The sequence below is a fragment of the Crinia signifera genome, chromosome 4, assembly GCF_055691185.1.
Source record: "Crinia signifera chromosome 4, ASM5569118v1, whole genome shotgun sequence".
In the NCBI taxonomy this organism is placed as follows: Eukaryota; Metazoa; Chordata; class Amphibia; order Anura; family Myobatrachidae; genus Crinia; species Crinia signifera.
Genome location: NC_139220.1, coordinates 2,109,858 through 2,126,134, shown reverse-complemented (window position 1 = coordinate 2,126,134; position 16,277 = coordinate 2,109,858). Strand labels below are relative to the sequence as shown.

General features: G+C 49.8%; 1 protein-coding gene across 9 annotated transcripts in view; it reads right to left on the bottom strand.

The window, feature by feature from the left end:
• The window catches only part of PLEKHA5 (pleckstrin homology domain containing A5), a 120,836-nt gene that overhangs the window by 63,713 nt on the left and 40,846 nt on the right, over window positions 1-16,277 (bottom strand). For 6 of the 9 annotated variants that reach the window (XR_014473287.1, XM_083180728.1, XM_083180730.1 and 3 more), the window contains exons 9-13: window positions 15,220-15,335; window positions 12,172-12,603; window positions 11,632-12,088; window positions 8,610-8,693; window positions 6,985-7,101 (exon numbers count right to left, since the gene is read on the bottom strand). Coding sequence is in view for 8 of the 9 variants with exons in the window: in XM_083180728.1 (XP_083036854.1) it covers window positions 6,985-7,101; window positions 8,610-8,693; window positions 11,632-12,088; window positions 12,172-12,603; window positions 15,220-15,335 (1,206 nt within the window). In the remaining variant the exon portion in view is untranslated. The remainder of the gene's footprint in view (window positions 1-6,984; window positions 7,102-8,609; window positions 8,694-11,631; window positions 12,089-12,171; window positions 12,604-15,219; window positions 15,336-16,277) is intronic. The other 3 variants (XM_083180731.1, XM_083180734.1, XM_083180735.1) reach the window with 1 other exon arrangement.

Here is a 16,277-nt window from a genome sequence, read left to right as displayed (position 1 = left end):
TCTAGACCATTGTCCAGAAATGAGGGTAGGGCTTATTATCAGGGTAGGTCTTATTATCGGGGAAACAGGGTAGTATCACCCCTCCCTGCACCACTGATACATAGTACATCTCATCTCAGCATGCGTTACTGATACATAGTATCACTAGCCAGTACACCATGCATACATAGTATCACTCCTCCCTGCACCACTGATACATAGTACATCTGATCTCAGCATGCGTTACTGATACATAGTATCACTAGCCAGTACACCCCGCATACATAGTATCACTAGCCAGTACACCACTGATACATAGTACATCTCATCTCAGCATGCGTTACTGATACCCCGTATCACTAGCCAGTACACCCCGCATACATAGTATCACTAGCCAGTACACCACGCATACATAGTATCACCCCTCCCTGCACCACTGATACATAGTACATCTCATCTCAGCATGCGTTACTGATACATAGTATCACTAGCCAGTACACCATGCATACATAGTATCACTCCTCCCTGCACCACTGATACATAGTACATCTCATCTCAGCATGCGTTACTGATACACCGTATCACTAGCCAGTACACCACGCATACATAGTATCACTAGCCAGTACACCACGCATACATAGTATCACTAGCCAGTCCACCACGCATACATAGTATCACTAGCCAGTCCACCACGCATACATAGTATCACTAGCCAGTACACCACGCATACATAGTATCACTAGCCAGTACACCACGCATACATAGTATCACTAGCCAGTACACCACGCATACATAGTATCACTAGCCAGTACACCACTGATACATAGTACATCTCATCTCAGCATGCGTTACTGATACACCGTATCACTAGCCAGTACACCACGCATACATAGTATCACTAGCCAGTACACCACGCATACATAGTATCACTAGCCAGTACACCACGCATACATAGTATCACTAGCCAGTACACCACGCATAGTATCACTCCTCCCTGCACCACTGATACATAGTACATCTGATCTCAGCATGCGTTACTGATACATAGTATCACTAGCCAGTACACCCCGCATACATAGTATCACTAGCCAGTACACCACTGATACATAGTACATCTCATCTCAGCATGCGTTACTGATACCCCGTATCACTAGCCAGTACACCCCGCATACATAGTATCACTAGCCAGTACACCACGCATACATAGTATCACCCCTCCCTGCACCACTGATACATAGTACATCTCATCTCAGCATGCGTTACTGATACATAGTATCACTAGCCAGTACACCCCGCATACATAGTATCACTCCTCCCTGCACCACTGATACATAGTACATCTCATCTCAGCATGCGTTACTGATACACAGTATCACTAGCCAGTACACCACGCATACATAGTATCACTAGCCAGTACACCACGCATACATAGTATCACTAGCCAGTACACCACGCATACATAGTATCACTAGCCAGTACACCACGCATACATAGTATCACTAGCCAGTACACCACGCATACATAGTATCACTAGCCAGTACACCACACATACATAGTATCACTAGCCAGTACACCACGCATACATAGTATCACTAGCCAGTACACCACGCATACATAGTATCACTAGCCAGTACACCACTGATACATAGTACATCTCATCTCAGCATGCGTTACTGATACACCGTATCACTAGCCAGTACACCACGCATACATAGTATCACTAGCCAGTACACCACTGATACATAGTACATCTCATCTCAGCATGCGTTACTGATACATAGTATCACTAGCCAGTACACCCTGCATACATAGTATCACTAGCCCGTACACCACGCATACATAGTATCACTAGCCAGTACACCACGCATACATAGTATCACTCCTCCCTGCACCACTGATACATAGTACATCTCATCTCAGCATGCCTTACTGATACATAGTATCACTAGCCAGTACACCACGCATACATAGTATCACTAGCCAGTACACCACTGATACATTGTATATCTCATCTCAGCATGCGTTACTGATACATAGTATCACTAGCCAGTACACCACGCATACATAGTATCACTAGCCAGTACACCACGAATACATAGTATCACTCCTCCCTGCACCACTGATACATAGTACATCTCATCTCAGCATGAGTTACTGATAACATAGTATCACTAGCCAGTACACCACGCATACATAGTATCACTAGCCACTACACCACTGACACATAGTACATCTCATCTCAGCATTCCTTACTGATACATAGTATCACTAGCCAGTACACCACGCATACATAGTATAACTAGCCAGTACACCACACATACATAGTATAACTAGCCAGTACACCACGCATACATAGTATCACTAGCCAGTACACCACTGATACATAGTACATCTCATCTCAGCATGCGTTACTGATACATAGTATCACTAGCCAGTACACCACGCATACATAGTATCACTAGCCAGTACACCACTGATACATAGTACATCTCATCTCAGCATGTGTTACTGATACATAGTATCACTAGCCAGTACACCACGCATACATAGTATCACTAGCCAGTACACCACTGACACATAGTACATCTCATCTCAGCATGCGTTACTGATACATAGTATCACTAGCCAGTACACCACGCATACATAGTATCACTAGCCAGTACACCACTGATACATAGTATATCTCATCTCAGCATGCGTTACTGATACATAGTATCACTAGCCAGTACACCACGCATACATAATATCACTAGCCAGTACACCACGCATACATAGTATCACTAGCCAGTACACCACGCATACATAGTATCACTAGCCAGTACACCACGCATACATAGTATCACTAGCCAGTACACCACGCATACATAGTATCACTAGCCAGTACACCACGCATACATAGTATCACTAGCCAGTACACCACGCATACATAGTATCACTAGCCAGTACACCACGCATACATAGTATCACTAGCCAGTACACCACGCATACATAGTATCACTAGCCAGTACACCACGCATACATAGTATCACTAGCCAGTACACCACGCATACATAGTATCACTAGCCAGTACACCACGCATACATAGTATCACTAGCCAGTACACCACTGATACATAGTACATCTCATCTCAGCATGCGTTACTGATACACCGTATCACTAGCCAGTACACCACGCATACATAGTATCACTAGCCAGTACACCACTGATACATAGTACATCTCATCTCAGCATGCGTTACTGATACATAGTATCACTAGCCAGTACACCCTGCATACATAGTATCACTAGCCCGTACACCACGCATACATAGTATCACTAGCCAGTACACCACGCATACATAGTATCACTCCTCCCTGCACCACTGATACATAGTACATCTCATCTCAGCATGCCTTACTGATACATAGTATCACTAGCCCGTACACCACGCATACATAGTATCACTAGCCAGTACACCACTGATACATAGTATATCTCATCTCAGCATGCGTTACTGATACATAGTATCACTAGCCAGTACACCACGCATACATAGTATCACTAGCCAGTACACCACGCATACATAGTATCACTCCTCCCTGCACCACTGATACATAGTACATCTCATCTCAGCATGAGTTACTGATACATAGTATCACTAGCCAGTACACCACGCATACATAGTATCACTAGCCACTACACCACTGATACATAGTACATCTCATCTCAGCATTCCTTACTGATACATAGTATCACTAGCCAGTACACCACGCATACATAGTATAACTAGCCAGTACACCACGCATACATAGTATCACTCCTCCTTGCACCACTGATACATAGTACATCTCAACTCAGCATTCCTTACTGATACATAGTATCACTAGCCAGTACACCACGCATACATAGTATAACTAGCCAGTACACCACGCATACATAGTATCACTAGCCAGTACACCACTGATACATAGTACATCTCATCTCAGCATGCGTTACTGATACATAGTATAACTAGCCAGTACACCACGCATACATAGTATAACTAGCCAGTACACCACGCATACATAGTATCACTAGCCAGTACACCACTGATACATAGTACATCTCATCTCAGCATGCGTTACTGATACATAGTATCACTAGCCAGTACACCACGCATACATAGTATCACTAGCCAGTACACCACTGATACATAGTACATCTCATCTCAGCATGCGTTACTGATACATAGTATCACTAGCCAGTACACCACGCATACATAGTATCACTAGCCAGTACACCACTGACACATAGTACATCTCATCTCAGCATGCGTTACTGATACATAGTATCACTAGCCAGTACACCACGCATACATAATATCACTAGCCAGTACACCACGCATACATAGTATCACTCCTCCCTGCACCACTGATACATAGTACATCTCATCTCAGCATGAGTTACTGATACATAGTATCACTAGCCAGTACACCACGCATACATAGTATCACTAGCCAGTAAACCACGCATACATAGTATCACTCGTCCTTGCACCACTGATACATAGTACATCTCAACTCAGCATTCATTACTGATACATAGTATCACTAGCCAGTACACCACGCATACATAGTATCACTAGCCAGTACACCACTGATACATAGTACATCTCATCTCAGCATGCGTTACTGATACATAGTATCACTAGCCAGTACACCACGCATACATAGTATCACTAGCCAGTACACCACTGATACATAGTACATCTCCTCTCAGCATGCGTTACTGATACATAGTATCACTAGCCAGTACACCACGCATACATAGTATCACTAGCCAGTACACCACTGACACATAGTACATCTCATCTCAGCATGCGTTACTTATACATAGTATCACTAGCCAGTACACCCTGCATACATAGTATCACTAGCCAGTACACCACTGACACATAGTACATCTCATCTCAGCATGCGTTACTTATACATAGTATCACTAGCCAGTACACCACGCATACATAGTATCACTAGCCAGTACACCACGCATACATAGTATCACTCCTCCCTGCACCACTGATACATAGTACATCTCATCTCAGCATGAGTTACTGATACATAGTATCACTAGCCAGTACACCACGCATACATAGTATCACTAGCCAGTAAACCACACATACATAGTATCACTCCTCCCTGCACCACTGATACATAGTACATCTCATCTCAGCATGAGTTACTGATACATAGTATCACTAGCCAGTACACCACGCATACATAGTATCACTAGCCAGTAAACCACACATACATAGTATCACTCCTCCCTGCACCACTGATACATAGTACATCTCAACTCAGCATTCGTTACTGATACATAGTATACCTCATATCCTCACTGCATTACTGATACATAGCATCACTACCGACTGCATTACTGATACATAGTATACCTCATATCCTCCCTGCACCACTCATACATAGTATCACTACCCACTGCATTACTGATACATAGTATACCTCATATCCTCCCTGCATCACTCATACATAGCATCACTACCCACTGCATTACTGATACATAGTATACCTCATATCCTCCCTGCACCACTCATACATAGTATCACTACCCACTGCATTACTGATACATAGTATACCTCATATCCTCCCTGCATCACTCATACATAGCATCACTACCCACTGCATTACTGATACATAGTATACCTCATATCCTCCCTGCACCACTCATACATAGTATCACTACCCACTGCATTACTGATACATAGTATACCTCATATCCTCCCTGCACCACTCATACATAGTATCACTACCCACTGCATTACTGATACATAGTATACCTCATATCCTCCCTGCACCACTCATACATAGTATCACTACCCACTGCATTACTGATACATAGTATACCTCATATCCTCCCTGCATCACTCATACATAGCATCACTACCCACTGCATTACTGATACATAGCATACCTCATATCCTCCCTGCATCACTCATACATAGTATCACTACCCACTGCATTACTGATACATAGCATCACTACCCACTGCATCACTCATACATAGCATCACTACCAACTGCATTACTGATACATAGCATCACTACCCACTGCATTACTGATACATAGCATCACTACCCACTGCATTACTGATACATAGCATCACTACCCACTGCATTACTGATACATAGCATCACTACCCACTGCATTACTGATACATAGCATCACTACCCACTGCATTACTGATACATAGCAGTGCCTTTCTATTCGCACCCCAGCGATCGGGTGTAAATCAGGCACAATGACACGTGGTTTGTTTCATGCTGGAAGAAGCGGAACACAACACATGGGATCATACAGAGGATACACACAACAGGGTACGGTGTATGCATATGCATGATGTGGTATATATAGTGCAGTGCTGACACATGACACGGTACAGTACATGTATGATGTGGTATATAGTGCAGTGCTGACACATGACACGGTACAGTACATGTATGATGTTGCATGTAGTGCATTGCTGACACATGACACGGTACAGAACACATATAATGTGGCATGTAGTGCAGTGCTGGTACATGACATAGGACAGTACACGTATGATTTGGCATGTAGTGCAGTGCTGACACAAGACAGGGTACACGTATGAGGTGGCATGAAGTGCATTGGTGACACATGACACGGTACAGTACACGTATGATTTGGCATGTAGTGCAGTGCTGACACAAGACAGGGTACACGTATGAGGTGGCATGAAGTGCATTGGTGACACATGACACGGTGCAGTACACATATGATGTGGTGTGCAGTGCAGTGCTGACACATGACACGGTACACGTATGATGTAGTGTGTAGTGCAGTGCTGACATTACATGTATGATGGAGCATGTAGTGCATTCCTTGCACATGACACGGTACATTACGCGTATGATGGGAAATGTAGTGCGGTGCTGGCACATGACGTTACAGTACACATATGATGCTGACACATGACATGGTACACATATGACGTAGTGTGTAGTGCATTGCTGACCTTTTGGCTGCAGGACTGCTTTAGATGCAGGAGTTGCGTTAGCGTGTGCTCCCGGATACTGCTCAGCTCCGCCTGCTGCCTCCGCAGTTTGATTAATAAGAGTGTCAGCTCCTCAGGCTGGAGTGCAGCATAAAGAAGCCAGAGACGTCAATGTAAGCAGATTGTTATATGTAATACCAGCAGGGCAGCGTATTGTACATATACTATACAATACACTGACAGGGTTGGGGGGCCCAAGGGCGGGCGGTGGGGTGGAAGGGATGGGGGCCCACAGACAGGCGCTGGCAGGGTAGCTAGGGGGCCACGGGCAAGCGCCAGAGTGGTAGGGTTAGGGGGGCCCCCAGGCGAGCACCGGAGTGGGAGGGTTAGGGGGGGCCCCCGGGCGAGCACCGGAGTGGGAGGGTTAGGGGGGCCCCCGGGCGAGCACCGGAGTGGGAGGGTTAGGGGGGCCCCCGGGCGAGCACCGGAGTGGGAGGGTTAGGGGGGCCCCCGGGCGAGCACCGGAGTGGGAGGGTTAGGGGGGGCCCCCGGGCGAGCACCGGAGTGAGAGGGTTAGGGGGGCCCCCGGGCGAGCACCGGAGTGGGAGGGTTAGGGGGGCCCCCGGGCGAGCACCGGAGTGGGAGGGTTAGGGGGGCCCCCGGGCAAGCACCGGAGTGGGAGGGTTAGGGGGGCCCCCGGGCAAGCACCGGAGTGGGAGGGTTAGGGGGGGCCCCCGGGCAAGCACCGGAGTGGGAGGGTTAGGGGGGCCCCCGGGCGAGCACCGGAGTGGGAGGGTTAGGGGGGGCCCCCGGGCGAGCACCGGAGTGGGAGGGTTAGGGGGGCCCCCGGGCGAGCACCGGAGTGGGAGGGTTAGGGGGGCCCCCGGGCGAGCACCGGAGTGGGAGGGTTAGGGGGGACCCCGGGCGAGCACCGGAGTGGGAGGGTTAGGGGGGGCCCCCGGGCGAGCACCGGAGTGGGAGGGTTAGGGGGGCCCCCGGGCGAGCACCGGAGTGGGAGGGTTAGGGGGGCCCCCGGGCGAGCACCGGAGTGGGAGGGTTAGGGGGGCCCCCGGGCGAGCACCGGAGTGGGAGGGTTAGGGGGGCCCCCGGGCGAGCGCCGGATGAAATACCAATGAAATAACTGCTCTCTCAGACAGTAGGTGACTGCTGTTACTGTAACCATACAACACTTATTGGCCTGAAACATTTATATGTTAATTGCTAATCTACACGTAACGTTGCCACACATAATACATAACACAAGCGCGGCAAAGACCGATATCAGGTTCCCAACATTTGCACGATTTTCTATCCACATGGACACATATTGCGAGCAACCATGCTGGAACGTGGTGAGTGGACCACGCACTTCAATCTGTACGTTCTCTCAGTGTTCTGGAATTAGAGTGTGAGCTCCAATGGGACAGATGTGAATGGCGAAACCTTCTTTGTACAGCGCTGCAGAGTATGTCGGTGCTACAGTATATGTGGAGTAATTGTAGCACAAGCATCATAACTCAGGTCTATAACCACTTCCTGGAGATTAGACAAGAGCCAACAATACCCGCACAACATGGAAATGGATCGGACGGTGAAATAAGGGATTCCCCGCGTCGCCCGGCTTCAGAGATAAAGAGCTCACTCACCGTTTTGCCTTGGAGACCCTGCTGTGTAACCGTCTGTACAGGCAAAGCCACCGGCGCAGATCTTCGGTCAGGAACAAATCCGTGCTGCAGAGACAGAGACACCATGACACCCTGCAGGGCGCGGCACATGTGTGTATGAACACAAATAACACAACACCATGACACTTATGGTACAAATATAATGCCTGCATGTATCACTACCAGAGGGGGCAACAGATCCTGAGAATACACTGCCCTGATCTGCAGTCACTGTGAGGAGCATGTCACTGTGAGCTGTGCTACACATACTGTAAGGAGGAGGAGAATGTCACAGTGAGGAGCTGTGCTACACATACTGTAAGAGGAGTAGAAATTCACTGTGAGGAGCGGTGCTACACGTAAGAGGAGGATAATGTCGCTGTAAGAAGCTGTGCTGCACATAAGAGAAGGAGAATGTCACTGTGAGGAGCTGTGCTACACATACTGTAAGAGGAGGAGAATGTCACAGTGAGGAGCTGTGCTACACATACTGTAAGAGGAGTAGAAATTCACTGTGAGGAGCGGTGCTACACGTAAGAGGAGGATAATGTCGCTGTAAGAAGCTGTGCTGCACATAAGAGAAGGAGAATGTCACTGTGAGGAGCTGTGCTACACATAGGAGGAGGAGAATGTCACTGTGAGGAGCTGTACTACACATATGAGGAGGAGAATGTCACTGAGGAGCTGTGCTACACATAAGAGGAGGATAATGTCACTAAGAAGCTGTGCTGCACATAAGAGAAGGAGAATGTCACTGGGAGGAGCTGTGCTACACATAGGAGGAGGAGTATGTCACTGAGGAGCTGTACTACAAATATGAGGAGGAGAATGTCACTGAGGAGCTGTGCTACACATAAGAGGAGGATAATGTCACTAAGAAGCTGTGCTGCACATAAGAGAAGGAGAATGTCACTGAGGAGCTGTGCTACACATAGGAGGAGGAGAATGTCACTGTGAGGAGCTGTACTACACATATGAGGAGGTGAATGTCACTGAGGAGCTGTGCAACACAGGAGGAGAATGTCACTGTGAGGAGCTGTGCTACACATACTGTAAGAGGAGGAGAATTTCACTGTGAGGAGCTGTGCTACACATAGGAGGAGGAGAATGTCACTATGAGGAGCTGTGCTACACATACTGTAAGAGGATAATGTCATTGAGGAGCTGTGCTACACATAGGAGGAGAATGTCACTGTGAGGAGCTGTGCTACACATAGGAGGAGGAGAAGAATGTCACTGTGAGGAGCTGTGCTACACATAAGAGAAGGAGAATGTCACTGAGGAGCTGTGCTGCACATAAGAGAAGGAGAATGTCACTGTGAGGAGCTGTGCTACACATAGGAGGAGGAGAATGTCACTGTGAGGAGCTGTACTACACATATGAGGAGGAGAATGTCACTGAGGAGCTGTGCTACACATAAGAGAAGGAGAATGTCACTGGGAGGAGTTGTGCAACACAGGAGGAGGTGAATGTCACTGAGGAGCTGTGCAACACAGGAGGAGAATGTCACTGTGAGGAGCTGTGCTACACATACTGTAAGAGGAGGAGAATTTCACTGTGAGGAGCTGTGCTACACATAGGAGGAGAATGTCACTATGAGGAGCTGTGCTACACATACTGTAAGAGGAGAATGTCATTGAGGAGCTGTGCTACACATAGGAGGAGAATGTCACTGTGAGGAGCTGTGCTACACATAGGAGGAGGAGAATGTCACTATGAGGAGCTGTGCTACACATAGGAGGAGGAGAATGTCACTATGAGGAGCTGTGCTACATATACTGTAAGAGGAGAATGTCATTGAGGAGCTGTGCTACACATAGGAGGAGAATGTCACTGTGAGGAGCTGTGCTACACATACTGTAAGAGGAGAATGTCACGGAGAAGATGTGCTACACATAGGAGGAGAATGTCACTGAGGAGCTGTGCTGCACATAAGAGAAGGAGAATGTCACTGAGGAGCTGTGCTACACATAGGAGGAGGAGAATGTCACTGTGAGGAGCTGTACTACACATATGAGGAGGAGAATGTCACTGAGGAGCTGTGCTACACATAAGAGGAGGATAATGTCACTAAGAAGCTGTGCTGCACATAAGAGAAGGAGAATGTCACTGGGAGGAGTTGTGCAACACAGGAGGAGGTGAATGTCACTGAGGAGCTGTGCAACACAGGAGGAGAATGTCACTGTGAGGAGCTGTGCTACACATACTGTAAGAGGAGGAGAATTTCACTGTGAGGAGCTGTGCTACACATAGGAGGAGAATGTCACTATGAGGAGCTGTGCTACACATACTGTAAGAGGAGAATGTCATTGAGGAGCTGTGCTACACATAGGAGGAGAATGTCACTGTGAGGAGCTGTGCTACACATAGGAGGGGGAGAATGTCACTATGAGGAGCTGTGCTACATATACTGTAAGAGGAGAATGTCATTGAGGAGCTGTGCTACACATAGGAGGAGAATGTCACTGTGAGGAGCTGTGCTACACATACTGTAAGAGGAGAATGTCACGGAGAAGATGTGCTACACATAGGAGGAGAATGTCACTGTTAAGAGCTGTGCTACACATACTGTAAGAGGAGGAGAATTTCAATGTGAGGAGCTGTGCTACACATAGGAGGAGGAGAATGTCACTGAGGAGCTGTGCTGCACCTAAGAGGAGGAGAATGTCACTGTGAGATGTGCTACACAGAGGAGAATATCACTGTGAGGAGCTGTACTACACATGAGTAGGAGAATATCACTGTGAGGAGCTGTACTACACATGAGTAGGAGAATATCACTGTGAGGAGCTGTACTACACATGAGTAGGAGAATATCACTGTGAGGAGCTGTACTACACTTGAGTAGGAGAATATCACTGTGAGGAGCTGTGCTACTCATACTGTAAGAAGAGGAGAATTTTACTGTGAGGAGCTGTGCTACACATAGGAGGAGAATGTAACTGTGAGGAGCTGTGGGGCAATCCTGCACAGTACAGAGTATAACACATCCATAGGGAATACCTTATTGGACGGAGCCTTCGGCCTCCGATCTATGGTCAGGTCTCCTCTCTGCACTGGAGAAGACAGCTGTGATCTGTAGGCCCGATGCGGAGAATAGGTGTGATAGCCTGAGATGGAGCCATGGGATGGGGACAGGGGGATGGAGTGTAAGGCCTGCTCGGAGATGTGCACCATAGTCTTCGGGCTGGTCAGAGACGAGTGTCGGCGCAGAGTCGTCTGCTTGTTGTAAAATTGTCTCTGCTGCCATTCGTACAACTGCCACATGGTATCGTCCCGAATGGAGCGCCGCTTCTCGTCATTCGTGGCGGATGCGGGCATCATGCCCGCTGTGCTACACACACTCTCCGGCCGGGTCTTGAGGTTACGTGGCAAAGTTTTATATCCTTCGGGGTAACGTGGCACAATCTGAGTGCGGTAGCTGGGCATATTCCGGGGTAGCGTCTGATAGGACATCACCCTGCGCAGGAAGAGAACGTGGACACTGAGTGATACGGGAACGAGACACACAACGAGCAATGTGACAATATAACACGGACTTACACGCTATTGTCATCCTCTCTCTGCGCTCTTATCCACTGCTCCAGCTGCAACATAGAATTGGTCCTCTGTATGACTCTATCGGCGTCCTCGTGGGGGGCGAAGGTGCGCTGGTTTACCCTGGAATCCGTCTCGGAGTGGTGGCGCTGCCCTTCATGTGTTCTGCTGTCAGGCCCATTCACGTGCGCGGACCTGTAGTCATACTCATAAATGTAGGACTGATGTTTGACGCTGTTTATCTTGGTTAAAGGTCGCTCCTGTCCGTCCTTCTGGAAACCGTATTTCTCCGCCTCCCGCGCCGCTTTCTCCTCCACTTTCCTCACCACGTCCGTACTCCTCAGGGTGTTATTATTCTCAGGCCGAATCAGTAGTCTGTGGTTCCCCAGGTGGTTGGTTTCTTGGGGGGCGAAATCTTCAACTTTGGTAATAATAGCGCTAAACAGAGAGGAGAAAAACCATAGCTATGATACAACGCAGCAATGAGTGTCAGCTCACTGGCCGAGGTCTGTGTCGGACAGAATGACAGATTATAGGGAGAGAGATAAATGCTGCAACGCTACATAGTAACGGGTCAGCTCACTGGCTGAGGTCTGTGCCATGGGTATTATATGGAGAGAGATAAATGCGGGTCAGCTCACTGGCTGAGGTCTGTGCCGGGCAGATTATAGGGAGAGAGATAAATGCTGCAGCGCTACGGAGTAACGGGTCAGCTCACTGGACGAGCTCTGTGCCGGGAGAGATAAATGCTGCAGCACTACGCAGTAACGGGTCAGCTCACTGGCCGAGCTCTGTGCCGGGAGAGAGATAAATGCTGCAGCGCTACGCAGTAACGGGTCAGCTCACTGGCCGAGCTCTGTGCCGGGAGAGAGATAAATGCTGCAGCGCTACGCAGTAACGGGTCAGCTCCCTGGCCGAGCTCTGTGCCGGGAGAGAGATAAATGCTGCAGCGCTATGCAGTAACGGGTCAGCTCACTGGCCGAGGTCTGTGCCGGGAGAGATAAAGGCTGCAGCGCTACGCAGTAACGGGTCAGCTCACTGGCCGAGGTCTGTGCCGGGAGAAAGATAAATGCTGCAGCGCTACGTAGTAATGGGTCAGCTCACTGGCCGAGCTCTGTGCCGGGAGAGAGATAAATGCTGCAGCGCTACGCAGTAACGGGTCAGCTCCCTGGCCGAGGTCTGTGCCGGGAGAGAGATAAATGCTGCAGCGCTACGTAGTAACGGGTCAGCTCCCTGGCCGAGCTCTGTGCCGGGAGAGAGATAAATGCTGCAGCGCTACGCAGTAACGGGTCAGCTCACTGGCCGAGCTCTGTCCCGGGAGAGATAAATGCTGCAGCGCTACGCAGTAACGGGTCAGCTCACTGGCCGAGGTCTGTGCCGGGAGAGAGATAAATGCTGCAGCGCTACGCAGTAACGGGTCAGCTCCCTGGCCGAGCTCTGTGCCGGGAGAGAGATAAATGCTGCAGCGCCACGCAGTAACCGGTCAGCTCCCTGGCGGAGCTCTGTGCCGGGAGAGAGATAAATGCTGCAGCGCTACGTAGTAACGGGTCAGCTCACTGGCCGAGCTCTGTGCCGGGAGAGAGATAAATGCTGCAGCGCTACGTAGTAACGGGTCAGCTCACGGGCCGAGCTCTGTGCCGGGAGAGAGATAAATGCTGCAGCGCTACGCAGTAACGGGTCAGCTCCCTGGCCGAGCTCTGTGCCGGGAGAGAGATAAATGCTGCAGCACTACGCAGTAACGGGTCAGCTCCCTGGCCGAGCTCTGTGCCGGGAGAGAGATACATGCTGCAGCGCTACGTAGTAACGGGTCAGCTCCCTGGCCGAGCTCTGTGCCGGGAGAGAGATAAATGCTGCAGTGCTCACTGGCCGAGCTCTGTGCCGGGAGAGAGATAAATGCTGCAGCGCTACGTAGTAACGGGTCAGCTCCCTGGTCGAGCTCTGTGCCGGGAGAGAGATAAATGCTGCAGCGCTACGCAGTAACGGGTCAGCTCACTGGCCGAGCTCTGTGCCGGGAGAGATAAATGCTGCAGCGCTACGCAGTAACGGGTCAGCTCACTGGCCGAGGTCTGTGCCGGGAGAGAGATAAATGCTGCAGCGCTACACATTAACGGGTCAGCTCCCTGGCTGAGCTATGTGCCGGGAGAGAGATAAATGCTGCAGCGCTACGTAGTAACGGGTCAGCTCCCTGGCCGAGCTCTGTGCCGGGAGAGAGATAAATGCTGCAGCGCTACGTAGTAACGGGTCAGCTCACTGGCCGAGCTCTGTGCCGGGAGAGAGATAAATGCTGCAGCGCTACGCAGTAACGGGTCAGCTCCCTGGCCGAGCTCTGTGCCGGGAGAGAGATACATGCTGCAGCGCTACGCAGTAACGGGTCAGCTCCCTGGCCGAGCTATGTGCCGGGAGAGAGATAAATGCTGCAGCGCTACGCAGTAACGGGTCAGCTCACAGGCGGAGCTCTGTGCCGGGAGAGAGATAAATGCTGCAGCACTACGTAGTAACGGGTAAGCTCACTGGCCGAGCTCTGTGCCGGGAGAGAGATAAATGCTGCAGCGCTACGTAGTAACGGGTCAGCTCACTGGCCGAGCTCTGTGCCGGGAGAGAGATAAATGCTGCAGCGCTACGCAGTAACGGGTCAGCTCCCTGGCCGAGCTCTGTGCCGGGAGAGAGATACATGCTGCAGCGCTACGCAGTAACGGGTCAGCTCCCTGGCCGAGCTATGTGCCGGGAGAGAGATAAATGCTGCAGCGCTACGCAGTAACGGGTCAGCTCACAGGCGGAGCTCTGTGCCGGGAGAGAGATAAATGCTGCAGCACTACGTAGTAACGGGTAAGCTCACTGGCCGAGCTCTGTGCCGGGAGAGAGATAAATGCTGCAGCGCTACGCAGTAACGGGTCAGCTCCCTGGCCGAGCTCTGTGCCGGGAGAGAGATACATGCTGCAGCGCTACGCAGTAACGGGTCAGCTCCCTGGCCGAGCTCTGTGCCGGGAGAGAGATACATGCTGCACACACACACGCTGCCCCGTGGCACATGACGTTCAGCAGCAATATCTGTACCGTTTAGTGGGCTCTGAGTGCACCAGGGCGGCTCCGATCATCACCCTCATCCACAGCTCCATCTCCTTACTGGTGTCAGAGCAGAAGTAATAGGTCCGCATGTTAGAGTGCGCTGCCTGGTACAGAGGACAGAGAGAGGAGGTGATGTGTCTGCGGGGGAAGAGACAGTCCGTCAGTACCTGGTGCATGATATCATGTGATTAATCACACATACAGTAATCAGACCCATGGACATAGATCCAATCAGATCAACTTTATGGTCAAACAAATCAGAAATTTGTTAAATGAAATTCAACGGTACTTGTGTATTATCTGGGCGCCGATGTTGAAATTGTACGCCACTACCTTAAACATGCGATGCGACGTGATTTGACGCGATTTCCCTTGAAGAGAAAATCGTGTCGCATTGTATGCTATTGTATTGTATGCGATGCGATTTTATTATGTACAGGCACGCAGATGCCTGTTTCATATGTGAAATGGCCCCCCAGACCCCATTTTTTATTGTATACCCACCCTGATGGCTAAATGCCCCCATTGTTAAAGCCACCCCACTATCAACACCGACCCGAAGCATGGCGAGCGCAGCGAGGGGCGGCGGTACGCGTCCTCTGACCTTTTCATACCCCCACTATCCACGTCGGCGTGGAGTTGACTTTATATAGCGTGGCGAGCGCAGCGAGCCCTGCGAGGGGACGCATATTACTTCATATGTAATTCGCGTGCGCTCGCCACGCTTCGGGCTCGCTGTGCTCGCCGCACTATATAAAATCAACTCCACGCCGACGTGGATAGTGGGGGTATGAAAAGGTCGGAGGACGCGCACCGCCGCCCCTCGCGGGCTCGATGTGCTCGCCACGCTCAGGGTTGGCGTTGATAGTGGGGTGGCGTTAACAATGGGGGCATTTAGCCATCAGGGTGGGTATACAATTAAAAATGGGGTCTGGGGGGCCATTTCACATATGAAACAGGCATTTACGTGCCGGTTGTAATTCAGCCTATACATAATGCAGTATATAACTTACCAGGGTGACATTTCCAGAAGGTGACACAGTGTA